The following is a 26,815-nucleotide window of genomic DNA, read 5'->3' on the forward strand; positions in this document are numbered from 1 at the left end:
GGGCGGGGCGACGGTGGTTCACGCCTGTAATCCCAGCACTTTGGGAGGCTGAGGCGGGTAGATCACGAGGCCAGGAGATCGAGACCATCCTGGCTAACACGGTGAAACCCCATCTCCACTAAAAATACGAAAAATTAACCGGGCGTGGTGGTGGACGCCTGTAGTCCCAGTTACTCGGGAAGCTGAGGCAGGAGAATGGCGTGAACCTGGGAGGCGGAGCTTGCAGTGAGCCAAGATCGTGCCACTGCACTCCCTCCTGGGTGACAGAGCAAGACTCCGTCCCAAAAAATAAAAAATTTAAAAAAATAAAATAAAATTACTCATCAGTTGTCTTTGTAGTCTTTTTGTGGACATCACAGAAAGCACTCCAAAAAATATATCTTAAGAGGAGCATTGGACCTAGACAAGTAATTTGCCATTTATAGTTATTTTAACTAACTTTTGAGATAAACTGATCAATCATAAAAATCCTAGGAGCAAAGAAAAATTCTAGGAGTAAAACCTTTCTTTAAAGGAATACTTGATTGTCTTCCTTCTTTAAAAATGTAAGTGCATATTGATTCTATTTTCTTTGATTATCCAGGTAAGCAGTGGAATTTAAGGTTACAGTCTCCGAATAAGATAGGAATGATGTATATTAAATTGCAAAACAGAGATGGGTATAATTTCTTAATACCTTTTTGAAAACTGACAGTGGGTAAAAAATTCAAACTTTAATATCGCCTGAAAAAAGAAAATGGCTCACTAATCAACCCCAGATTTTGACATTTTTAGTTTTGACATTGTGGACCTTGAGTACATTATATCTTAAAGTTCCTTAAAGTACCGTCTTTCAAAGAAAGAAACCAGGTGTCATTTATTTTTGTGTAGCCCATAACTTTTAGCACAGGATCCTAGATTTTTTGTGTGTTTAGTATATAAATCATTCATCATCTGTTGCTACTTCTGAAGGATACCAAAAATTTGATTATCTGTATTAAGTTTTTCACACACAAAAAGGGACGTGAAATGTTTACGTTTATATATCACTTTTTTTCGTATTTGTTTTTGTTTTTGTTTTTGTTTTTGAGACAGAGTCTCGCTCTATCACCCAGGCTGGAGTGCAGTGGCGCGATCTCGGCTCACTGCAAACTCTGCCTCCTGGATTCACGCCATTCTCCTGCCTCAGCCTCCTGAGTAGCTGGGACTACAGGCGCCCGCCACTACGCCCGGCTAATTTTTTGTATTTTTAGTAGAGACAGGGTTTCATCGTGTTAGCCAGGATGGTCTTGATCTCCTGACCTCATGATCCGCCTGCCTCGGCCTCCCAAAGTGCTGGGATTACAGGCGTGAGCCACCGCGCCCGGCCTATATATCACTTTTTTAAAAGTTCCTTTTGATCCTTTGGTATTGACGATAACATAGTTTTTAGGGTCCTTTTACATGGTTTATATCCTATAATCACATTTTTAGGTAGGGCTGGCATTGTATACGTGAAAAACCTTAACAAAACTAAGAGACTTTCCTACAGTAACTTTGCTCATACATAGCAGATTTGTACTCTCTAGAGTCTGATTCTTTTGTCTCCTAAGTTCACTACACCACAGTTTTCTAGGCATTGCTATTCCAAACAGTGAATTCATTCTCAGAATGCAAATATGGGCGCATTAGAGATTGATTAATTGAACGTACTAAGAATTTGTAAGTATAGTAGATGTATTAAGGACTCAAAATACCTAGATAAATATTTGAGAACAGTGTCTTTATCTTAGTTATAACCAGAGATACAATTATAATTTTAAAATTTTTCATGGGTGTTTTCACCTGGGTTTTAATTTTAACTATTTTATCTTGGACTAACAATTTATCAGTTAGCTTTTCAAAGCTTTTTTTCCTTTGAAGCATTATTGTTACTTTCTCACATCTCTGTGTTGCTCATTTGAGACTCACACATATTTGTCTTGGAGCAGGTAAAGAGGTGTGGAATAAATCGTATTGCCATTTTCCAGATTCAAATCTCAAGGCATATTTATTTATTGGTGTTTGCAGTAGGGTTTGGAAATGGGCATTTTCTGACTTTGTCTCCTAATGTGCATCTATGGCTCTTACTTGATTTTGACATAATTTCCTTTCGTTACATCCAGAAACATTTGTTCTTGGCAATGTTTATGTACAAATGCATGGATTAAATTAAATATCTTGTGATATAATTGTTTACCTGAGGTTTAGCCAACCATTTAATAAGTTATTAATCTACATAAGTCAACAGTAGAATATAACCTGAATTATAAAAATCAGGCATTACTTGATTGCTACATTTTTTTTTTTTTTTTTTTTTTTTTTTTTTGAGACAGAGTCTTGCTCTGTCGCCGAGGTTGGACTGCAGTGGCCAGATCTCAGCTCACTGCAAGATCCGCCTCCCAGGTTTATGCCATTCTCCTGCCTCAGCCTCCCGAGTAGCTGAGACTACAGGCGCCCGCCACCACACCCGGCTAGTTTTTTGTAGTTTTTAGTAGAGACGGGGTTTCACCATGTTAGCCAGGATGGTCTCGATCTCCTGACCTCGTGATCCACCCGTCTTGGCCTCCCAAAGTGCTGGGATTACAGGCTTGAGCCACCGCGCCCGACTGATTGCTATATTTTTCTAACAGAATTGTTTTGTCTGGGCTACTATATTAAAGTTTCAGTTACAATTTATGTTCTTATAGTAGTACTGTCTGGTTTAACAACTGTTCCCTGTTGGCATTTTTCCAATCTGATGATCTTTATTTCCTTTCAGTTATACCATGTGTCTCATACCTCTGGGTTTATCTGACCTGTTTTTTTTTGTGTGTGTGTGTTTTGTTTTTGATGTTTATCAAATAGTCTGAGATATCATCAGTACTGTATCCTTAGCTGGGTGCATTTGACAAGATTGGTGTGAAATTTTGCAGAAACTCTAACTTTTGATCCTGATGCATTCTTCATAACTACCATTTCTAATTGGGGCAGATGGTGAAGCATAAAGGAATAATTCTGAGAATGATTGATGTGTAAAGGTGTTTGAGCTTAGCAGCTTAGGCCCCAGACTGTGTATCTCCTAGAAACTGCCTTTTTATATAATAAATGACATTAAAGTCTGTACTTCTTTCTCTGAAGTGTTTTATGAATTCAAAAGGGCAGCATTGGGGCCTTAAGTGAGAAATGATTCTCATCTATGTGTGCTTTGTATGAAGTTTTTATTCTCTCTTGAAATCTAATGGCTAGCCCTTCAGTACAACTCAGAAAGAAAAAAAAAATCTGATGGCAATATTTGCTCAGCACTAAAAGAATGATATATCAGAAAAAGTAAAGGTTGTCAACATGCAGCAGGTCTGCTTGAAGGTAGCAGAGCTTAGTGTCAACCCAAATGTTTAACCTTGAAAAATTATTTCCAAGCATTTAAGATAGTAATTGTTATGAATGTTTTGATACACAAAATGCAACTTTTAACTTACTCTGTTATCTCTACTTAGTGTGCTGGCAGTATAACATGGCAACATACTTTGGTTTTAACACAAGAGTATAGTGGGAATCCAGCAGGAACAGAGCTGACAAATAAAAGGAAGACATTTTTTTTTCAGGGAGTAATTTAGTTTGACTCTCATCGATGATATATAATGAGTTTATTTTAGTATTTCTGACCCAACATATCAAGTGGAATATTTTATGATCTACAGTAAGGCTTAGTGTTGATGTTACATTTGCATTTTACCCTGGGATTGTAGAAATGCAATTTTAGCAGATTTGTAACTGGGATGATAACTACCTTTGAATTTTTGTAATTATTGAAGTGACCAGTCCACAGTTATGCAACTAATAAAAGATAAAGCTTCAGTTAGAAGTAGTCTTTCTCATTAGAAGTAACAGCTTTGTCAAACATCTTGTTCAAAAAGGCCTCTTGTTCAAAAATTGTAGTGGTGGAGAATATTACATTGATGGTCTTCTGAGGTTGTTTTTTTACCCCGCAAAAAGATTACATCCAGCTTGAGTGTCTAGCATTGCTTGGTGTGGTCATCAGGCTTGACTTGAACAGCACAGCAAAGACAATAAATTGTAAGTACTCTGAATAGCTGTAATATTCTTGTCCTAGTTGTTGAATGTTGGACCACGAAGATCTCAACCTGGCCAAAGAAGGGAACCAAGAAAGATTATCACAGTTTCTGTAAAAGAAGATGTACACCTAAAAAAGGCAGAAAATGCCTGGAAGCCCAGCCAAAAACGAGACAGCCAAGCCGATGATCCCGAAAACATTAAAACCCAGGTGAGAACAAAAGCATATCCTGACATTGTTTTGAAATTATGTTGATTTTGTTCAAACTTATTTTGCTTTGCTAATGTTTGTAGAGATAATCAGTTTAAGACGTTTTATAATGTTTTCCTATTAAAAGAATTATTCTAAAAGCCATTATGGATGCCAGACAACCTACTGTTTTCTCTTGAAATTGCTTTTTGTGTGTTTTTTCAGAATAGTTTCCAGGTCTAGAGGTTTCATGTGTCATAGACTTATGTAATTCAGGCTTAAGTTAATATTTGCTTTTCTTTAAAATACATTTTTAGATTCTCAGTGATTGAGTCTCTTTATCCTATTTATCCTAATTATTACATTGCTTTATGTTCTTTGTCAGGCCTTCATTGCCAATAAGCTAGAATTTAGAAACTCATCTTGTTTTGAAGGCTTTTGGAATAAAATTTAATTCTTTGAATCTTTTTATGCATATCCTGCCCTCAGAATTATGAGGATAAATTGAATGGATTTATTTTATTGACACAAAATTAATTTTTATGTGTCAGATTATATAAAGCCTTTATTCATCTTTTGCTTTATACACAATGTCAATTCCTATCCCCAGGTTACCTCTGCGACTTCAGATGTTTTTGCTTCTAGGCACCAAAACTGGAGTCTCTTAAAATTCACACTTGTACCAGAGCTAAGCATCACACAGATCACCTACTAACTTTTGAGCATCTTGATTCCTTATATATCTTTTCTCTCACCATGAACAGTTAAGTGTAGCAGTTCAAAGTTCCAGGTCTGGAGGCAGAATCCTGACTCTGTTAGGCAGGTTCTTAATCTCAACTATAAAATGAAGTTACAAACATTGAGTGCCTCATAGGGCCAGTGTTAAGATTGAATGAAATAATATAAACCATTTGGCATGGTTCCTGGAGCTTGGTTAAGTGCTCAGTATGATGATGTCCCTGAGAGCGGAGATGGGCCTTAGATATCGTTCTGATTCAGTTCCATCATGTAACCTCAGAGAACAGGGGATCCCCAACCCCTAGTACCAGTCGGTGGCCTGTTGGTAACTGGGCCACACAGCAGGAGGTGAGTGGTGGCAAAAGAGCATTACCACCTGAGCTCCACCTCCTGTCAGATCAGTGGCAGCCCTAGATTCTCATAGGAGTGAACTGTACATGCAAGCGATCTAGGCTGCACGCTCCTTATGAGAATCTAACTGATACCTGATGATCTGAGGTAGAATAATTTTATCCCAAAAACCACGTTCCTCTTCCCCCCGCAACCCCATCCCCAACCCTGGTCTGTGGAAAAATTGCCTTCCACAAAACCAGTTCCTAGTGCCAAAAGGTTGGGGACCACTGTTCGAGAGAGTAAATTCTCAGTAAATAATTGTTCAGTAAATAAGCGAACCCACAGAGTAGTTAATACAAAACAGAGATGAAGATGAAGCAATCCGTCAACTAGCCGTGCTGTCAAACTGTAATTGGCGGCTTGCTTTTGTTTATCTCTGTAGTGATTATCCCCAAACATTTGCCACAGGGTTCCTAAGGACATCCTTCTTCACATTGCTGAGATCAAGTCCCTACATTTCTCTCCATTTCAACATATCTCAACCTTTTTTGGAGGGAAAAAAAAAAAAAGCCTTCTTTGTCCCTCTCTCCAATCTCCCTGAGAAATGCTTAATGATAATGGGCCTAAATGGCCTGTATGAAGATAGTTAAAACTTCCTACTGGATCTTCATAATTGACAATGAAGATGTATTTAAGGCACTTGGATTAATGCCTTACTTTATTAAATTCTTACTGTACCTATAATGAGGAAATAGATGTTACCCTTTTTTTTCATATGAGGAAACTAACGCTTCAAAAGTTGTCAAGCGTCATAAAAGAATAGTCCAGTTGTTATAACTTGTAATCTGCTTGTTTATAACAGAGTTCTCTCCGTTATTAAGTCTTATTTCAGAAACAATAATTATCTTGATATGAGGTAGCATTAATTAATAGGTTTTCTTTAGTAAGTAGATAAAAGAAATCCAATGGAGAATTATTAAAATTCCTTTACAGAGCCAGTACAACCTTCTTTTTCTTGACACTTTCTTTTAAATATGGACTTGATTTGTTGCCTTCCCTTATGTTCCTACTACTATATTAAATCATTTAAATCAGCATTATGAACGACCACTGTCGATGACCTTATTCTCATCTTCTTGAAGCATTTCTAGGAAATCATTGCCTCAGGACATGTCTGGGCTTCTACCCCTAGGATTCCCTGCATTCTCTTTCTTCTTTCTCCTCTGTTAACAACATTTCTACTGAGGCTGCCTGAGTCATCTACCTGAAACACTGATTTTTGTCTTTCCATTCGAGCTTTTTAACCTAGCGTTCAATATGTCATTTTCACTCACAACCAGAGAAGGCTAGTCTTCTGATATTTCCAGCATGTTCTCTCAATTAGCAGGCTAGAAAATCCTCATTAACAATTCCTTCCTAAAGTGTTTTCTCTTTCATCAAATATCTACTTTATTTTTTTTTCTTCCCTTTAGCCAGCTCTTTCTATCCTTTATTATCTGGCCCAATTATCATTTCCTTCTTTTTTTTTTTTTTTTTTCTTTTAAGATGGAGTCTCTCTCTCGCTCTGTCACCCAGCCTGGAGTGCAATGGTGCGATCCTGGCTTATTGCAGCCTCTGCCTCCTGGGTTCAAGCGATTCTCCTGCCTCAGCCTCCCAAGCAGTTGGTATTACAGGCACGTGCCTCCACGCCTGGCTAACTTTTTGTATTTTTAGTGGAGACCGGGTTTCACCATGTTAGCCAGGATGGTCTCTATCACCTGAACTGGTGATCTGCCCACCTCAGCCTCCAAAAGTGTGGGATTACAGGCGTGAGCGACCACCCCCGGCCCTCATTTCCTTCTAAAGGCATTCCTCGACTAATCCAGTGCCTCTGACCTCATGTACCTAAACTATTCCCCTTTCTGGTCTCTAATCAACCCTAGTACTTGCTTTATCACTTCGTTTTTAAATGTATTGTCCCTGCAACTAGATTTTGATTCTGTGGAAGGCAATAACTGCTTTGTGCTTCATTTGTACCTAACACAAAATTTAGTGGACATCAACTAGATATTTAGTTACAGTGAAATGATTTTTTTTTTTTTTTTTTTTTTTTTTTTTTTTTTTGAGACAGGGTTTCACTCTGTCACCAGGGCTGAAGTGCAGTGGCACTATCACAGCTCACTGCAGCCTTGATCTGCTGGGCTCAAGCGATCCTCCCTCCTCAGCCTCTCAAGTATCTGGGACTGCAGGCATGTGCCACAATGCCTGGCTAATTTTTTTGTAGAAACCAGGTCTCATTCTGTTGCCCAGGCTGGTCATGAGCTACCATCTCAGGCTTTTTTTTTTTTTTTTTTTTTTTTGAAAGAGGGTCTTAATCTGTTGCCCAGGCTGGAGTGCAGTAGCACGATGGTGTCTCGCTGAAGCTTCAACCTCCTAGGCTCCCACCTCAGCCTCCCAAGTAGCTGAGACTATAGGCATGGACCACCATACCTGGCTAATTTGTTACAATTTATTTTTTATTTTTTATTTTTTTTTGAGACGGAGTCTCGCTGCATCGCCCAGGCTAGAGTACAGTGATGCGATCTCAGCTCACTGCAACCTCCGCCTCCTGGGTTCAAACGATTCTCTGGCCTCACCCTCCCAAGTAGCTGGGACTACAGGCATACCCCACCACACCCAGCTAATTTTTTTGTATTTTTAGTAGAGAGAGGGTTTCACATGTTGACCAGGCTAGTCTGGAACTCCTGACCTCAAGTGATCCGCCTTCCTTCGCCTCCCAAAGTGCTGGGATTACAGGTGTGAGCCATTGCGCCTGGCCTAAAAATTTTTTAGAGGCAGTGTTGCCCAAACTGGTCTTGAACTCTTGGCCTCCTGCAATCCTCCTGCCTTGGCCTCCCAAAGTGTTGAGATTACAGGCATGAACTCCTGTAGCTTAGCTAATAAATGATTTTGTGTGTGTGTGTGTGTGTGTGTGTGTGTGTGTGTGTGTGTGTGTGTATGTAATTTTTTTTTTGGAGACAGAGTCTCCCTTTGTTACCCATGCTGGAGTGCAGAGGCATGATCTCAGCTCACTGAAGCCTTGAACTCCCAGGCTCAAGCAATCCTCCTGCCTCAGCCCCACAACTAGAACTACAGGTGCTTACTACACATCCAGCTGATTTTTGTATTTTTTGTAGCAATAGGGTTTCGCCATGTTGCCCAGGCTGGTGTCGAAACTCCTGAGCTCAAGCAATCTGCCTTCCAAAGAGCTGGGATTATAGGCATGAGCCACTGCACCCAGCCTCTTTTCATTCTTTCAGCAGTGTCTTTCACAGAGCAGTTGTTTTTATTTTTATTTTTATTTATTTATTTATTTTTTTTTGAGACATAGCCCCACTTTGTTGCCCAGACTGGAGTGCAGTGGCACAATCACAGCTCACTGTAACCTCAGCCTCCCCTGGCTCAGGCAGTCCTCCCACCTAAACCTCCCAAGTAGCTGGGACTACAGGTGTGTGCCACCGTACTCAGCTAATTTTTGTATTTTTTGTAGGGACAGGGTTTTGCCATGTTGCCCAGGCTGGTCTCAAACTCCTGGGCTCGAACAGTCCACCCACCCCAGCCTCTTAAAATACTGGGATTATAGGCATGAGCCACCGTACCCGGCTGGTTTCTAATTTTGATAATACTGAATTAACCTTTTCATTCATGATTGTGCTTTTGCTGTCATATCTAAGAAATATTTGCATAAACCCAAGAAAACAACGTTTTTCTACGTGTTGTCTTCTAGAAGTTTATAGTTTTAGGTTTCACAGTTAGTTTTGTGATCCAATTTTTGTTGAGTTTTGTACAAGGTACAAGATAATAGGTCAGGGTTCTTTTTCTCCCCTTTCTTGTGGATGTCCAGCTGTTACAGCACCATTTGTTGAAAAGATTATCCTTTCTCCATTGAAATGTTTTGGCATCTTTGTTAAAAATCAGTTCATCATATATTTGTGCATCTATTTCTAGACTCTACATTCTTCATCAAGCTATGTCTGTCCTCTGGCCAACACCACTCTGTCTTTATATAGAAAGTTTTGAAATCTGGTTGTGTGAATTCAATTCTCCAACTTCTTTTTTTTCTTCAAAATTGTTTAGGCTCTTCTAGGGTTTTTGTGTGTGTGTGTGTGTGTGTGTGTGTGTGTGTGTGTGTGTATCTTTTCATATAAATTGTAGAATCAGCTCCTTGTTTTCTACCCGAAACAAAAAACAAAAGGCCCTATTAGGATTTGGATTATGATATATCTGTAGATCACTTTGGAGAAAACTGACATCTTGACAATAATGAATCTTTTAATACATGAACATGATATATATCTTCATTTATTTAAGCCCTCTTCGATTTCCTTCATCAGTGATTTATAGTTTTCGTATTTTTTTCCATCTTTTTTTTTTTTTTTTTTTTGAGACAGAGTCTCTCTCTGTTGCCCAAGCTGCAGTACAGAGATGCAATCTCAGTTCACTGCAGCCGCCTCCCAGGTTCAAGTACTTCTTGTGCCTCAGCCTCCAGAGTAGCTGGGATTAGAGGCATGCACTACCATATCCAGCTAATTTTTCTGTTTTTAGTAGAGATGGCGTTTTGCCATGTTGGCCAGGCTGGTCTTGAACCTCTGGCCTCAACTGATCCACCCACCTCAGTCTCCCAAGTTGGGATTAAAGGTGTGAGCCACCACTGCTGACCTTTTGTTAGTTTTTTGGCTAAACATTTTATAGATTTTGGTGCTGCTGTAAATGGTACTTTAAAAAAATAATTTCTGGTTATTTATTGGTAATATATAGAAAAGTAGTTGATGTTTGCATTTTGACATTGTATCCTACAATTGCTAGACTGACTTATTCTGGTCTTTTTGTAGATTCCTTATGATTTTCTATGTAGACAATTTTATCTTCTCTGCATAGAGTTTTATTTCTTCCTTTACAATCTACATACCTTTTATTGCTTTTTCTTTGCTTTATTGCATTGATTAGGACCTCTGTTATGATGTTGAATGGGAATGGTGAGAAGAAACATTTTTTGCATTATTCTCAATCTTAGGGGCAAAAATCATTTTGCCTTTCACCATTAAGTGGAGTTGTATATCTCCTTTTACTAGTCTAGGAAGATCTTCAATTCCTTTTTTTTTTTTTTTTAAATAGAGATTTTATAACATTATTTTAAAAGACTCCTGCCTAGTATTTCATACCATTATTTATATTATACCATAATTTAGACAAATTTCTATTTTTTTACATCAAAGTTATTTTCTGTAATGGGTTATTATGATGGAAATTAGTGTGGCTAAAATATTTTTACGTATCACTAAATATAAATACATTTCTAAAAGTATAATTACTGGTTCAAAGGTTACATACACAATCTTAAAGCTTTTGATACACATTGTCAAATTGCCCTTAGAAATGTTAACAGATAATGCTCCCACCAGCTAAGTGTGTATATACCTATTTCTAGAATTCTCCTCAGTAGTGAAAAGAAGGTAATTTCTGACTATTTGTTAAAATAGATTAATTATTTCTATAACTAGTTCACAGTCCTTGTTAATAATTTGAGAAGTTGAACTTATACATTATTTTAAAAATTAATCATTACAGAAAGTACCATATTGTCACAGTTACTCTAAGTTACTCTAATGCTATTCTTTTTTGTGGCCCTTCTAGGAGCTTTTTAGAAAAGTTCGAAGTATCTTAAATAAATTGACACCACAGATGTTCAATCAACTGATGAAGCAAGTGTCAGGACTTACTGTTGATACAGAGGAGCGGCTGAAAGGAGTTATTGACCTGGTCTTTGAGAAGGCTATTGATGAACCCAGTTTCTCTGTGGCTTACGCAAACATGTGTCGATGTTTAGTAACGGTAAGAAGAGAGGAAGGAGTAAAACCAGAAATCTTCAAGAGGTATATTCTCCCCTCACTACACATTCTTCCCAGAAGTGTTATTGGGGCAACATAAAGGGGAGAATATATTTTTAGTATTTATTGATATATCCTCATTATATAAAGACAATCTTGCTTTATTAAAACGTATACTCCCCTCTGTAGGGGATATGAAGTCTGTACTGAAATGGACATGAGATGGGCCCATTCAACATAAGAAAGATTGAGTCAGGTTTGAATTAGTAACGTAAAATTATTGTCATAGGCAACAAATTTTTCCTGTGTGTCTCTTATGGAAAGCAAGCAAATGCATGCTTTCACATTTAATTAAGTTTGAAATTTAAAAACACGTTGATTCTAATTCTAATCTCTGTGAAAATGAAAGGATAGTTGTTCTATAGTCAAAAAGATTTCAAAGCTGATAATTTCATGTCGTAGAAACTGTTAGATTTCTCTCTGTTTACATTGTCTGAAGCCATTTAATCTCCACAGCCTGTCAAATCTAGGGCAAGACAGAGAGGGAGACCAAAGAGCTTCTGATTAGTGTTCATTGTCCTCTATCCCACGATCATAAACTGCCATGTATCATCTGTGTTTTCTCTTCCTGTTGTTACCAAGGTACTTGTGTCAGAAATGTCTGTCCTTTAACATTTGGATTTTTTCTTAATTATTACAACTCGTTGTCGTGCCTTGCTGCTTAGAAACAAGCTATGAAAATGCAAAATTCTCTCATTCTACCAATAGTTTTGACTACCTATGTCAAAGGTAGGTAAGTCTTTTGGGGTTTGGAAAAGTCACATCTTCTGTCTTAAAGGAACTCAAAATCCATTTTGAAAATAAGTATTTCCAAGAAAAAAAATACTTAAAAGGTATTGTGTGATGTAGCAGTATCTTAATGCCTGAATGGATGGTTAGACTGAAAAATAAGTTGGAAGAAAAAAAAAACAGTATGTTGGTGGGAGAGCCACAAAACTTTTACAAAGCAAATAGAGTTTGAGTTGGACCTGAGATAATGGGGAATACACATTTGGAGAAGAAAGAACATATTCTAAGCAGGCTCAATTCTGAAGCAGTAAGTGTGGCTTTGGAGTCACAGCTCTAGGTTTAAAATTTAAACTTTAAAATGAAATTCCAGGCTGGGCACGGTGGCTTATGCCTGTAATCTCAGCACTTTGGGAGGCTGAGGCAGGCTGAGGTCAGGAGTTTGAGACCAGCCTGGGCAATGTGGCGAAACTTTGTCTCTACTAAAAATACAAAAATTAGTTGGGTGTGGTAACATAAATTAGCCGGGCATGATAGCATGCGCCTGTAATCCCAGCTACTTGGGAGGCTGAGGCAGGAGAATCACTTGAACTCAGGAGGGAGGCTGAGGTTGCTATGAGCAGAGACTGCACCACTACATTCCAGCCTGGGTGATAAGAGTGAGACTCTGTCTCAAAATAAAATAAAATTAAGATAAGATAAAATAGTTCCTACTCTGCTGCTTCCTAACTTTATGACCTTAGAATAGTTACCAATGTCTTTAAGCCCCTGTTTTTAATCCATAAAATGAGATTAATTCATACCATTTACAATATTATAAGGATAAAATTAATTTTAAAAAAATGAGATTACAAAATTTCTAGCTCAGTGTTTGTCCTGTAGTTAACCCTAAATAAACTGAAACTATACTGGACCTTTTAGGTCCAATTTGTGAAGGTTTTGAATGTTCGCTATAGAATGAGGATGATTATTATTATAATAAAAATAATCTATTCAGCACCTACTAAGTTGAAATATGGGTAGAGGCTTTATGTATACATATTATTTTTAATGGTTATTCTAACTCTGAAAGGTCAGCCCCACTTTATTGAACCAAAAACTGAGCTTAAAAAGGAAAAATAACTTGCTCGGGGTGATATAAGTAGTAAGTGGCATTGCTAGAATCCAAATCAGGGATTATTTAACTCAATCACTTGCCATAGTGTCTCCTGATGTGCCATAGTTCTGTGGAAGCAAACTAATTTTCCATTTCTGGGCGCTCATTTTCATTGTGGTAGCCATGGCATCCTGTGGTCACTCATTAAAATTAGGACTGGATCCCAGATCCTCTGTATCACACTTCAGTGCCCTTTCCCAGTTTTGAATTTTATCAGATAGGCAGTTAAGTGGTGTTCAGGCAGTTTAGTGGAGGAGTGATATTGATGAAAATGGCTTTTGAAATGATCTGGCAATAAGTACAAATTGGATTGGAATAGGAAGAAATTATAGACAAGCCACCCACTTATGAGACTTTTGAAAACTTTATTGGATTGTTTATTTATTTTGCTTGAGACAAGGTCTTTTGCTCTGTTGCCCAGGCTGGAGTCCAGTATTGTGATCATAGCTCACTGAAGCTTCAAACTCCTGGGCTCAAGCAGTCCTCCTGCTTGACTGTAGGCACACAGCACCACCAGGTCTGGCTATTTTTTTTATTTTTAGTAGAGATGAGGTCTCACTATTTGCCCAGATTGGTCTCAAAAACTCCTAGGCTCAAGTGCTCCTCCCGCCTTGGCCTCCCAAAGTGCAGGGATTACAGGCAGGAGCCATCTCCTGGCCTCCTGGATTATTTTAAATTATAAGATAACAACCTATTTGAACAAGTCAAATGGTATAGTTAATACAGTTATTACTGTCTGCTTGCAGCCCCAGGCAGTTAATCTTCCTTCCCTATCAGATAGTCACTGTGAATGGTTTTGATGTAATCATCTACAGTTTTCTTCATATTTATAAAATCATATGAAAATGTGAGTATGTATAAAGAGGTATTTTTTTGGTTTTGCTTTAATTGAATTATATAAATTATTTTCAGTTTGCCTTTTTGTTTTTTTAACTTAATAAATGTTTTGGGCAGCCCTCTAGGTCATTACAGATATATTTTACTCATACTTTTATACAAATTGCATAATATTTCATAATATGCATATACCGTAACTTATTCAACCATCTCTTTCTCTCTCTCTCTCTCTCTCTCTCCCCCCCCCTCCCTCTGCTGCCTCTACCTCTCTCTCTCTGTCTCTCGTGTTCTTTTATCCTTGTATTCTGGAGTTTGCCTCCCTCCCTCCCTTCCTTTTTTTTTTTTTTTTTTTCCACACAAGATCTCGCTCTGTATCCCAGGCTGGAGTACAGTGGCGTGATCACAGCTCACTGCAACTTCAAATTCCCGGGTCCAAGCAATCCTCCCATCTCTGCCTCCCAAGTAGCTGGAACTACAGGCACATGCTCAGCTAATTTTTGTATTTTTTTTATAAATGTAGTGTTTCAGGGTTTCGACATGTTGTAGGCTGATCTGGAACTCCTGAGCTCAAGTGATCCGCTTGCCTCAGCCTCCCAAAGTGTTGGGACCATAGATGTGAGCCACCATGCCTGGCCTCTTTCTTCTTTTCCTTCCCCTTCCCTTTCCTTTTTGTCTTGTTCTGTCACCCAGGCTAGAGTGCAGTGGCAGGATCTGGGCTTCCTGCCTTCTCAACCTTCTGAGCTCACATGATCCTCCCACCTCAGCCTCCTGAGTAGCTAGTACCATAAACACGAACCACCGTGTCCAGTTAATCTTTAATTTTTTAATAGAGACAGAATCTCAATATGTTGCCCAGACTGGTCTTAAACTCCTGGGCTCAAGCAATCCTCCTGCGTCCTTACCAAAGTGCTGGGATTATAAGCGTTATCCACTGCACCTGACTTTTATCTCTTTCATGTATGTTTTTAATCTTTGAAACTTTTTTGTTGAAATATGACTAATATATGTGCTTTCTGGGTTGAAATTCTTCATTTGTTGCATTTGCCAAATTTAATGATGTAAATGCTGTCCTCAGGACTATTTGTAATCTACTGACAGTTTGACAAGACTCACAAAATTACTGTTAAACAGTTGTCTGTCATAAACCAATATGAACCAGCTTCAACACACCAATGCAACATGCTTACAGAAGGGTATACAGATCATTACTGTACAGCTCAATGTATATCAGCAACACCTTAGACCCTTTTCAATACTCTTTACTCTTTTCTAAAGGCAGCTAGGACCAGGTGCGGTGGCTTGCACCTGTAATGTCAACACTTTGGAAAGCTGAGGCAGGAGGATTGCTTGAGCCCAGGAGTTTGAGGCCAGACTGAGCAACATGAGACTCTGTCTCTACAAATAAAAAATTGAAAAATTAGCCAGGCATGATGGCACGCACCTGTAATCCCAGCTACTAGGGAGGCTCCGATGTGAGGATCCCTTGAGCTCAGGAGGTCAAGACTGCAGTGGACCATGATAGTACCATGGTACTTACTCTAGCCTGGTGACAGAATGAGTGAGACCCAGTCTCAGGGAAAGCAAAAAAGGTAACCACTGTCCTGACTTCTAACACCATAGTTGATTACTTTTGAGGGATTGAGAGACTGAAATAAAATAGTAACAGTGAGCATAGAATCATAGGATCCTACTACACACATCAAACATTATAGGATTATTAAATATCTAAATTTGAAAAGGTAACCTTTTATAAGAAAATCGAGGAGGCTATTTTCATGAACTTTGAGTAGGGAAAGATGTCTTTTGCAAGATTCAAAACATGAAGGATAAAGGTGTAAGATTTGACTGTTAAAATTTATAATCTTTGGTGCGGCAAAAGATACTGTAAATAAATACAAAGATAAAACTACAACCTAGGAGTATGTTTGGAGTGCATTAACTGACAGAATATTAGAATCCAGAATTAAGGAGGAAAAAGAAGCAAATCAGTAAGGAAAAAAACAGCCCAATAAAAATATGGGTAGTTCATAGAAATGAAAATCCATTGGTTGATAAACTTTAGAAAAGATAATCAATGGCAGCACTTCTCAAAATAAGACATTTACGCAGCTAACAGACATATGAAAAAAAGCTCAGCATCACTGATCATCAGAGAAATGCAAATCAAAACCACAATGAGATACCATCTCATGCCAGTCAGAATGGTGATTATTAAAAAGGAAACAATAGATGCTAGCAAGGCTGTGGAGAAACAGGAATGCTTTTACACTGTTGGTGGGAGTGTAAATTAGTTCAACAGTATGATGATTCCTCAAGGATCTAGAACCAGAAATACCATTTGACCCAACAATCCCATTACTAGGTGTTTAACCAAAGGAATATAAATCATTCTACTATAAAGACACGTGCATGCGTGTGTTTTTGCAGCACTATTTACAATAGCAGAGACATGGAACCAACTCAAATGCCCATCAATGATAGACTGGATAAAGAAAATGTGGTACATGTACACCATGAAATACTATGCAGCCAGAAAAAGGAATGAGATCATGTCCTTTTCAGGGACATGGATGAATCTGGAAGGCATCATCCTCCACAAAGTAACACAGGAACAGAAAACCAAGCACTACATCTTCTCACTCATAAGTGGGAGTTTCACGTTGAGAACACATGGATACAGAGAGGAGAACAACACACACCAGGGCCTGTTAGGGGTGGGAGTTGAGGGGAGGGAACTTAGAGGACGGGTCAGTAGGTGCAGCAAACCACCATGGCACATGTATACCTATGTAACAAACCTTACAACCTGCACATGTATCTCGTTTTTTTGTGTTTTTTTTAAGGGAAAAAAAAAGACATTCAATGTTATTCATTATTAGGGAAGTGATAAACTAAGAAAAGATAAACTATAGTTCTATAAAATTCATCCCCACTAGATTTTTTTTAAAAATCCCATTTTAAATGCTTTTAAAGATGAATACAACCATTTATGAGGGCAATTGGGCAATAATGTTAAAGATGTTCATGTACTATGCAATAACACCAAATTGCTACATTTACCAGAGATTTACATACGTGTGAAGCAACAAGAACTCTCGCATACTGGTCATGGTAATGTGAATTGCAACAGCCACTTTGGAAATTGTTTAGCATTATATACTAAAGCTGAAGTTTTTCTGCCAAAACTAGCATTTTAATTCTTAGGTATATACACAACCAATAAACATACATATCTCATATGCTAGGAAATATATACAAAAATGTTGTAGCATTTTTTTATACAGAAAAAAAACATGAATAAATGCCTGTTAATAGTAGAATGGATAAATTGTAGCATGTTTATACAAGGACAGTGAATCTGAAGTACAACTACATGGACATGGATTCTCACAAGAGTAAGTTTGAGTAAAAGAAGGCAGACCCAAAAAGATACTATATGATTTATTTATTTAATGTTCAAAAATGAAACAAAAACTAACTTGGGTGTTTGGGGATACCTGTCTGTAGTGTTAGGGGTTGCATGTTTTCTTTGTAAAACAAAAGCAAGAAAGTTATTATAAAAGTCTAGAAGGCTTTTGTATAACTTTGGAGACAGAGAGGGGGTTGTGGATGTGCTTTGGAAGGTAATTTAAGAGGAGCTTCTGAGAAGCTTTCAGTGTTCTGTATCTTGACCTGGTACCATACCTGGTGGTGTTTATGGAGTTTGCTTTTTCATAATTAATTGAGCTGAATCTTAAAAAGTTTTCAAAACAAAAACAAGCAATAGAGTGAAAAGCTTAAAAGCCACTACCGGCTTTTAAGTTTTACTGTAATATTTAGTTTCTTAAAATCTGAAAAAGTGGCCAGCTATGGTGGCTCATGCCTATAATCCTAGTTTGGGAGGCTGAGGTGGAAGGATCACGTGAGCCTAGGAGTTGGAGACCAACCTGGGCAACGTAGTGAGACCTTGTCACTACAAAAAAATAGAAAAAAATTAGGCAGGTGCTGAGGTGGGAGGATCACTTGAGCCCAAGAGGTCAAGGCTGCGGTGAGCTATGATTGGGCCACTGCACTCCAGCCTGGGTGAGCAGAGTGAGAGCCTGTCTCAAAAAAATAAAATAAAATAAAGTAAAAAAGCTGAGTGTGGTGGCATGCACCTGTAGTCCCAGCTACTCCAAAGACTGAGGCAAGAGGATCACTTGAGCCCAGGAGTTTAAGGGTGCAGTGAGCTATGATGGCACTATTGCACTCTAGCCTGGGTGACAGAGCAAGACCCTGTCTCTAATATTTGTGTATACACACAGACACACAGTCACTGATTTTTTTTTTTTTTTTTAAGTAAAAGATCTAAAACAAGTATGGCAAAATGTTAAGATTTGACACATTTGGGCAATGGATACCTGAGTGTGTGCTATTTTATTTTGTACTGTTAGAAAAGAAATGAATTAGTTGGGCATGGTGGCGCATGCCTGTCACCCCAGCTACTTGGGAGGCTGAGGCACAAGAATCACTTGAACCCAGGAGGTGGAGGTTGCAGTAAACCAAGATTGCACCACTGCACTCCAGGCTGGGTGACAGAGCAAGACCCTGTCTCAAAAAAAAAAAAAAAAAGAAAAGAAATGGAGTCTACTGAATTGCTTTTTCAAGATGACATGTCCACGGACCAGTGTTGCCCAAAAGTGAAATGCCCAAAATTGAGCTGTTAGTATATGTTTCAACAATGCAGGTGTAAGCAGATTTGTTTCCTTCAAGCCCCTGTTTACTATGCTAAGGTTTCTTGTGAAATCAGACAGGAAAGATCTACTGTATACATCATTTTGCAAACCTCTAGACCACAGGCATTTAGAAAAATTTCCTTAAGGTAATTATTAGCTTGAAAAATAATACCTACCAACAGAATCAAAGAAACTGAAGACAGTGAATAAAAATTTAAACTAGTATCTGGGAGTCTGGTCTCAACCAGGGACATTCCCTCCCACCCCCACCTCAGGACAGTTGGCAGTGTTTGGAGGCCTTCTTGGTTATTCGTATGGCATCTTAGTGGGTATGGGATGAGGATGCTGCTAAGCTTTCTATAGTGTGCAGGAGAGCTCTCCACAAGAAATAATTATCCTACCCCAAATGTCAGTAGTGTTGAGGTTTAAAAACCCTGGCCTAGACTGTTGAGATTGTAAGATTTAGGAGAATATGTGTTCTCATTGTTTAGAGCAGTTGTTAAGCCATTTTTCTCTTTCCATGTCGTTCACATTGATTGCACACCTCCATTTAAAACCTCTTTTGTAACTTTGCAGTGATTAGGTGAATCCTAGAGTATAAAATTATTTTGTTTGTTAATTTTTTCATGAAGTCTTAAAGGGTAGGCCTTTAGGAAAGATTCCTTTAGATTTATAGAGGAAATTGATGTAATGGATTCAGCTTTCCCTCGTTGCTCTGTAATACCGTATACACACACATATGTACATATCCATCCATATATGCAGCTGCCCGTGTCCACCAAGCTCTACTAAGAGGGAATCATAAGAGATGGTCAGCTGCGCCTCTGGAGTATTTTGCTGCTTCTGCTAGTTCAACTAGAAATGACTGAAGAGGTCTGTGAGACTTCCTTCATGAATAATAAAGCATTTAACTAGAATTTAGCACTTCTTTTAGGAGGAGGACATCTGAATTAAGTGGCAGATGGAAAAGAGTGGACAAGAAAAATGTTCTGTATCTAAATCTGTACTTAAGTACAAGGTTTTAAATTGCTCTGCTTTTGTCTTAATTATAATTGAAATGAGAATCCTCATCTCAGAAGCCCTCTAGAATATAAACTCCACAAGAAGGGACTTTTTCTGTTTTGTTCACTGCTGAATTCCCAGTGCCTAGAATGATTCTTGGCAGGTAATAGTTGTGAATGAGTAGGTAAATGCCTGAATGAAAGAATAACCAACTTGAAAGAGTTTCTTTTATGCCCTGAGACTGTAGTTTTGTTACGTTTTATCTGTGCTATGGGAGACTGCCTACTTCAGCTACAAAGAATGGCACTGAAGGCAGATTTTTAAGCATTCTGTGTACTGTTATTCCATGTACAGAGCTTGTAGTATTGCCACTTTAAGTGTTTAAAAGCAAAACATGAGGAGAATGACGGGACCGAGAATAGGAAGAGACACTGAGAGAAAAAGAGAGGCAGTTAAATCTCATAAAAAATAAAGCCTGGAATTGCAGACATGACAAGTCGGCCGCGGGCAACAGCGAGTGGCCGGTCAACTGGAGAAGGAGGGACTTGTAACTGTCCTGATGGAAGATTTTATAATGTGTTGAAGAAAAAAATGATCAGAGATGACTTATACTTTCATAACTGACCACTCCCTTTGGAATCATGTGCTTATCCTAAAACTATACCTCTTCAGGTATATCTAACAGAGATCCATTTTGATAGATGTGTTCATAGTATGCAGAGTATTATGTACAGTTTTGGCAGGTTAAATTGCCTAAGATCATAATATAACCACTGATAGAAAATAGTATATCACCATGGGCCTGAGAGTTATGTTGGTTTATTAAACAATGTTTTAAAATTGCTGTATTGCTATTTACTTCACATTTAAGAGCAAACCGTCCTTGGCCAGGAGTAGTGGCACATGCCTATAATCCCAGCTACTCAAGAGACAGGTGGGAGGATCACTTGAGCCCCAGAGTTTGAGACCAGCCTTGGAAACATAGGGAGACACTGTCTCCAAAAAAAAAATTTTTTTTTTTTTTTTTTTTTTTTTTTTTTGAGACGGAGTCTCGCTCTGTCACCCAGGCTGGAGTGCAGTGGCCGGATCTCAGCTCACTGCAAGCTCCGCCTCCCGGGTTCACGCCATTCTCCTGCCTCAGCCTCCCGAGTACCTGGGACTACAGGCGCCTGCCACCTCGCCCGGCTAAGTTTTTGTATTTTTAGTAGAGATGGGGTTTCACTGTGTTAGCCAGGATGGTCTCGATCTCCTGACCTCGTGATCCGCCCGTCTCGGCCTCCCAAAGTGCTGGGATTACAGGCTTGAGCCACCTCGCCCGGCCAAAAAAAATTTTTTTAAGAGTAAACTATCCTCTAGAAACCGGAGTTTTAGAGCTAGCACAGAGGTGTCACTTGCTTACATTATACTATTCATTACAAATACTTTACTTCATACTAGCACATGATTTGGGGGCAAAATTACTACTGGGCCATGGATTACCATTAACATCTTTATGTTCTGAGACAGCACTGAAAATCCTGAACATGCTAAGCCAAGGCCAGGACTTATTCCATTTTCATTTCTGTTTGATTACCATAATTACCACACTGCTGAGAGCCCTTGATGATTCTCTACAATTTGATCCTTTTGGGGATAAGCATGTCCACCCTCAATACTAACAAATATGTCAGCAGTATAGGCCCCGTTGCTTGAAGAAAATTACTACCTGATGCTGATAACATTCATATCTAAGATTGCTGAGTGACCTGTGTGTGAATGGCTGTCATTACACTGATGCCACATTGTTTGTTTACTACTGTGTAAAAATAAAAAGGTAGGTGCTTTCTAGTGAATTCAGCTTATCAAGCAGCCTTACTAAAACATTCTCACCGACTCCCTTGCTCCCTGAGAAAAAGAAATCCGTCCCAGACAACCCATTTAAACCCACACATTTTAGTGTTGATCGTGGACTAAGTGAAAATTGTAGTTGTCTAAATAGATCCTTTTCTCACTGTCACATACTACCTTTCATTCTTGCTATTATCCATGATCATATTTGCATGCATCTGCCTTGTCCACTGTTGTGTCTCTGAAAAATAGTTTGAAGCCCTCTTACTATAATTGTATTAGGAGGTGTAGGAGGTGGGTGGGGGGCGGTAACTAGGTTTAGTTGAGGTCATGAGGGTGGAGCCCACACAATGGGATTAGTGCCCTTAGAAGAGGAAACACCTGAGCTGTTTCTCTCCCTGTCATGTAAGGATACAGTGAGAAGTCAGCCGTTTAAGAGCCAGGAAGAGGGTCCTCACCAAGAACTTAATCTGCCGGTACCTTGATTTTGAACTTCTCAGCTTTCACAACTGTGAGAAATAAACTTCCATTGTTTAAGCCACCCTGTCTATGGTATTTTGTTATAGCAGCCCAAGCAGATTAAGATATCCACTCTTCATGTTCTGTTCCAACTAACCAATCTCAGTGGGTCTCCTGACCACCCAGTGTCCAGCAGACAAGTTCTCACTTACAGCCCTATCAAATTTACCATCTCCTAAGGACAAAAAAAGAAAGAAAGAAAATCACCATGAATCACTATTCTCAGAGGATATGTTCTCACTGTCCCCTTTCCATATTTCTACAGCCCTGTCAACCATCCCCAGAGGATATTAAGGTCACATTCCAAAACAAGTCTTCAAGGAGCTGTGTAGCTAGGTATTCATTCATTCAGAGATACATTTTTGTAAATCTGTAGTCATTCTGCTTGTTATTCAGTTTTAATACTTCCATGTGAATATATCTGAAAAGTTTATGCATGATTACATGTTCTTTATGCCCCTATTCATGTGAAATTCCCCTTGACCATCATTTTGGGATAGCAGACTTTTGTTTCTCTTGCATTTTGTGATTTCCTCTTTATTGCTTAGTGAGCTAACTTTGCTTTATCCTTTCTTTGATAGCTATGTTATTACGATATAGGTTACTCTTAATGTTTAATCATAGGCCTGTCAAATGGAGCTTCAAGTGTTAAATATAGCTATACTAGTTGTTTATTGGGCCCTTACTGTGTGTCAGCCACTATTTGTTTCCTTGGATACTTCATTTGATCCTCCCAATAACACCTCCTAAGAGATAGATATAATACCTTACCCCATTTTTGAAATAGAGGTTTGGTGAAACTGAGTAATTTGGCCAAAGTCACATGGCAGAGCTGGGATTGTGACTATGTCCAGAGCTCCCTTTTCAACAGCTGTTTTATCATGTTCCTTAATCTATAATCATTTTGGAATATCTCATTCTGCAGGTGTAAGGACTGAGGTTCGATGAGGTAGCTTGCTCAAATTCACGTAGTAGATTAAATGAAAGAGCTGGGATTCAGTTTCTGATTTTGTGACTCAGATTCCAGCACTCTTTCGATTTCAGTTACAGCTTACTTTTCTGTGGCTTATTAAAGTGCTTCTATGCTGAATGCTCAAGCTGCCCTCTCAGTTGGACATAGAGACTGTGCCTCCCTTGTTTTAGATGATGAAACTGAAACTTGGATTAAAAGAATTGCCTTTGTTTACATAGCAAGTAAGCAAAACTTTTGATCCTTAACCCAGCTCTTTTAAAATAGTCTTCCCTACACTTCTCACCATATGGCAGTGCTTAGATTTTCATGTTGTTTGTTGTCCTCATTTCTCCCAGTTTCTACACAGTAAATCTGTAATGTAGGAAACATCTCTTTAGAGATGATAGATTGTGGGCTGGACTATTATTTTCTTATCAGTCAGTTATGCACTTAATGTCAATACTGATGATGGAGGTAAATATGCCAAGATGCTGGCTAGGATTTTGTGGCTGGTTTAACTTATGTTCCTATAAAGCAGTAAATTGGATATAACTGCTGATTTTTAGAACCTTTAGTTCTAAAATTTAATGTCATGTTGGTGCTCTATTGTATGCCACCCTGCTTTTGAATATACTTCTTGGTTCTCTTTTGTATTTCTTAGTCCATTATTGTGTATTCTGGGTCTTATATAAGAGAAGGTAGAATCAACTTTTGGCTTTTGCTTTGGAAAACTCTTGCTTTCATGTAGCATTTCTTTTCTTGAAGGCTGACTTGTGTGACTTTAGAGTAGGCCTGACTGTGAAATGATCTATAGTTGCTTGCATTTATGTAGCCTAAATTTGGAGTTAAGGATACAGTAGCCTTTTCTTTGGTTGTCTAAAAATTATCTGAAGATGTTCCCCTCTTCCTAAGATAATGTTTCCTACCGAAAGGAAATACGCAGTGTAACACGTGGTTGAGTATAACTGGACCTGTTAAATGATCTTTCATACATGATAGGGAATACATTGGAGAGTGTGCCATCAGTTCTAGTACAGATATTCTATAGCATCATCATCCTCAGTTCTCAGTAAGTTTTTCTAGCCATCCAGCCTTGATCAGCAGCTGACCAAGTTCATTCTGGTTGATAACATTAATTATTTCATGAGTATGAATGCAGTGTACCCTATTTTCACAAAGATCTTCCATTATACATAGGGCAGAGACCATGCATACATTCCAGAACTTTGGAAGCCGCTTTGTGATCCCAGAAAAACTGTTGTATCATATAATGAAATAGCTGTTCAAAATGGTGCTCAGAGGGATGTCATCTGTACATTAGAATATTTGAGTAGAATCCCCGCTGCAGTCTACTGTCTTTATATTCTAAGTATGTTCATAAGAATGTCTCTGTGTTTGGTTACAAGTAACCTTGAGCTATTACAACTATTAGAAAACAATTATTGTTGGATTTGGATGGAAACCTTGTAAGGGTGTTGCTTCCAAACTTTTGGAGAACTAGTATATTCTCATGGCACATAAGCAATAAGCAATAAACATACTGTATTTATAGTCAAGGTAAGTACTAACATTATAACATTCCCCAATGGAAAGATATATCAAAAATCCCCCAGTATTCCAACTTCTGCATAAATGCAATAAGGATCTCATCTACAACAGTTTTGTGATAGCAAATTCTCCCTTGTCCTATGTCATTTCTGTGTGTCCTATTAAACCAAAATACTTACTACAATGGTACTTCTTAAAAAAAGAAGTAATAACTCTACACAGTTTTTTTTTTTTTTTTAAAGTAAGGTCTAGATAAGTTCAGGGTTATAGTTGCAATGATATGACAAGGATTTCCATGTCAGCTAGAAGCATGGCTAAAAAAAAAGTACATTTATATGAGAGGAATGTCTGTCTTTTCTAAATAAAATTTAAAACATATTACTGTTGAATCATGAAATGCCTGAAGCTATATTGTTTGCCTCTTATAGAATGCTTGCCTGTGGTTCAGTCAGCATATTTCATACAATAAAGCAAACAAATATTTGTAATGTCTTTAAGTAATCTTGTTGCTTTTCTTTATTTTCCTGTCTGGATGTAGCTGAAAGTACCCATGGCAGACAAGCCTGGTAACACAGTGAATTTCCGGAAGCTGCTACTGAACCGTTGCCAGAAGGAGTTTGAAAAAGATAAAGCAGATGATGATGTCTTTGAGAAGAAGCAGAAAGAACTTGAGGCTGCCAGTGCTGTAAGTATTTTCATAGAAAGACAGTGCTTGTACACTTTGAGCACTGTAAAGTAGAAATTTCAGGAAGCTGGATACAGCATCTCCCTGCTACCTTAAGAGGGACCTATTGCCTTTTTCATGTTGAAACAACATATTAATGTTTAGGGGAATGCTTTGTTCCTTTTAGTGTCTAATATAGGGGACAGCTCAATTTTCCATGCCAGCGATTCAATCTAAGCCTGAGTGAGGTCACTGAATTCCAAAAATCTGAAATGGATGGGTATAGTTCAGTTTTCTGAGGAGTAGATTCACACTTGCTATTAGATTCTCCGAGGCATCTGACCCCTAGAAAGAGTAAAGACCATGAATCTCAGTGTTTATTGTGCAGTACAGCTTTCATCATCAAGATGCTATTATTCCTCCTTATACAACAGCCAGAGGAGAGGACCAGGCTTCATGATGAACTGGAAGAAGCCAAGGACAAAGCCCGGCGGAGATCCATTGGCAACATCAAGTTTATTGGAGAACTCTTTAAACTCAAAATGCTGACTGAAGCCATCATGCACGACTGTGTGGTGAAGCTGCTAAAGAACCATGATGAAGAATCCCTGGAGTGCCTGTGTCGCCTGCTCACCACCATTGGCAAAGACTTGGACTTTGAAAAAGCAAAGGTAAAAATCTAGAAGCTCAGAAACCTTCACAAAGGCTCCTTGTCAGTTGCAAAAGAACTTAGACTGCAAACAAAATAGTTCTGTCTTGTCCCAAAGGTCTAGGCTGTTTATTTTTCTACTTTTGCCCGTCTCATTGTCAGTGTTCAACCATCGTGCTCCTTACATTTCCATTAGAGTCAGAGGTGAGGAGGGTCCCAAATTGTGTAAAAGCCAGTTTGTAGATTCTTCAGATTATTTGTCTCATATTCTTTTTTCTTCTTCTGTAACCATTTGACAATTTGGGAACAGAAATACGAAAAGGAAAACTACTATGGCCTAAGGGTAATACAGAAATGAAGACCCAGCAGTAGCTTCTAAAGTTTATACTCTAATTGATGACACAGCTATCTAACCATAATATAAGAAATCATTAAAAATACTATAATAATATGTGCTGTTTAAGGTTATAGAAATTAGAAATGTTTCAAAGAAATAATGTCAGAAATGCTCCATAACATCTAATTCAGCTAGGATTATGCTTAGCTGTGACAGAAAACCCAGTGTTTTATACAGGATTGAGGTTTATTTCTTATTTATGTAAACAAAGTTCAGAGGTAAGTCCTTTCAGCTTAACATTCTGTGACTCCTAAAGTGTAACCCTTGTCCTAATCACTCTCACCAGAGAAGGTAGGAAAAGGGGCAAAAGACACAACCACCTCTCTGTGTGTGTGTGTGTGTCTCTCTCTCTCACTTTTTTTTTTTTAAGTAACAGGGTCGGCCGGGCACAGTGGCTCACGCTTGTAATCCCAGCACTTTGGGAGGCTGAGGCGGGCAAATCCTGAGGTCGGGAGTTCGTGACCAGCCTGACCAACATAGAGAAACCCCGTCTCTACTAAAAATACAAAATTAGCCAGGCGTGGTGGCACGTGCCTGTAATCCCAGCTCCTCGGGAGGCTGAGACAGGAGAATTGTTTGAACCTGGGAGGTGGAGGTTGCAGTGAGCCATCGCACTCCAGCCTGGAC

General features: G+C 38.6%; 1 protein-coding gene across 37 annotated transcripts in view; it reads left to right on the forward strand.

Annotated features, from left to right (window-relative positions):
- The window catches only part of LOC105483079 (eukaryotic translation initiation factor 4 gamma 3), a 369,254-nt gene that overhangs the window by 291,193 nt on the left and 51,246 nt on the right, over positions 1 to 26,815 (forward strand). For all 37 annotated transcript variants that reach the window (XM_071099229.1, XM_071099204.1, XM_071099202.1 and 34 more), the window contains 4 exons: positions 4,091 to 4,261; positions 10,964 to 11,161; positions 25,017 to 25,163; positions 25,577 to 25,813. In XM_071099229.1, the coding sequence (XP_070955330.1) occupies positions 4,091 to 4,261; positions 10,964 to 11,161; positions 25,017 to 25,163; positions 25,577 to 25,813 (753 nt within the window). The remainder of the gene's footprint in view (positions 1 to 4,090; positions 4,262 to 10,963; positions 11,162 to 25,016; positions 25,164 to 25,576; positions 25,814 to 26,815) is intronic.

This window comes from Macaca nemestrina, chromosome 1, assembly GCF_043159975.1.
Source record: "Macaca nemestrina isolate mMacNem1 chromosome 1, mMacNem.hap1, whole genome shotgun sequence".
NCBI classification, from domain to species: Eukaryota; Metazoa; Chordata; class Mammalia; order Primates; family Cercopithecidae; genus Macaca; species Macaca nemestrina.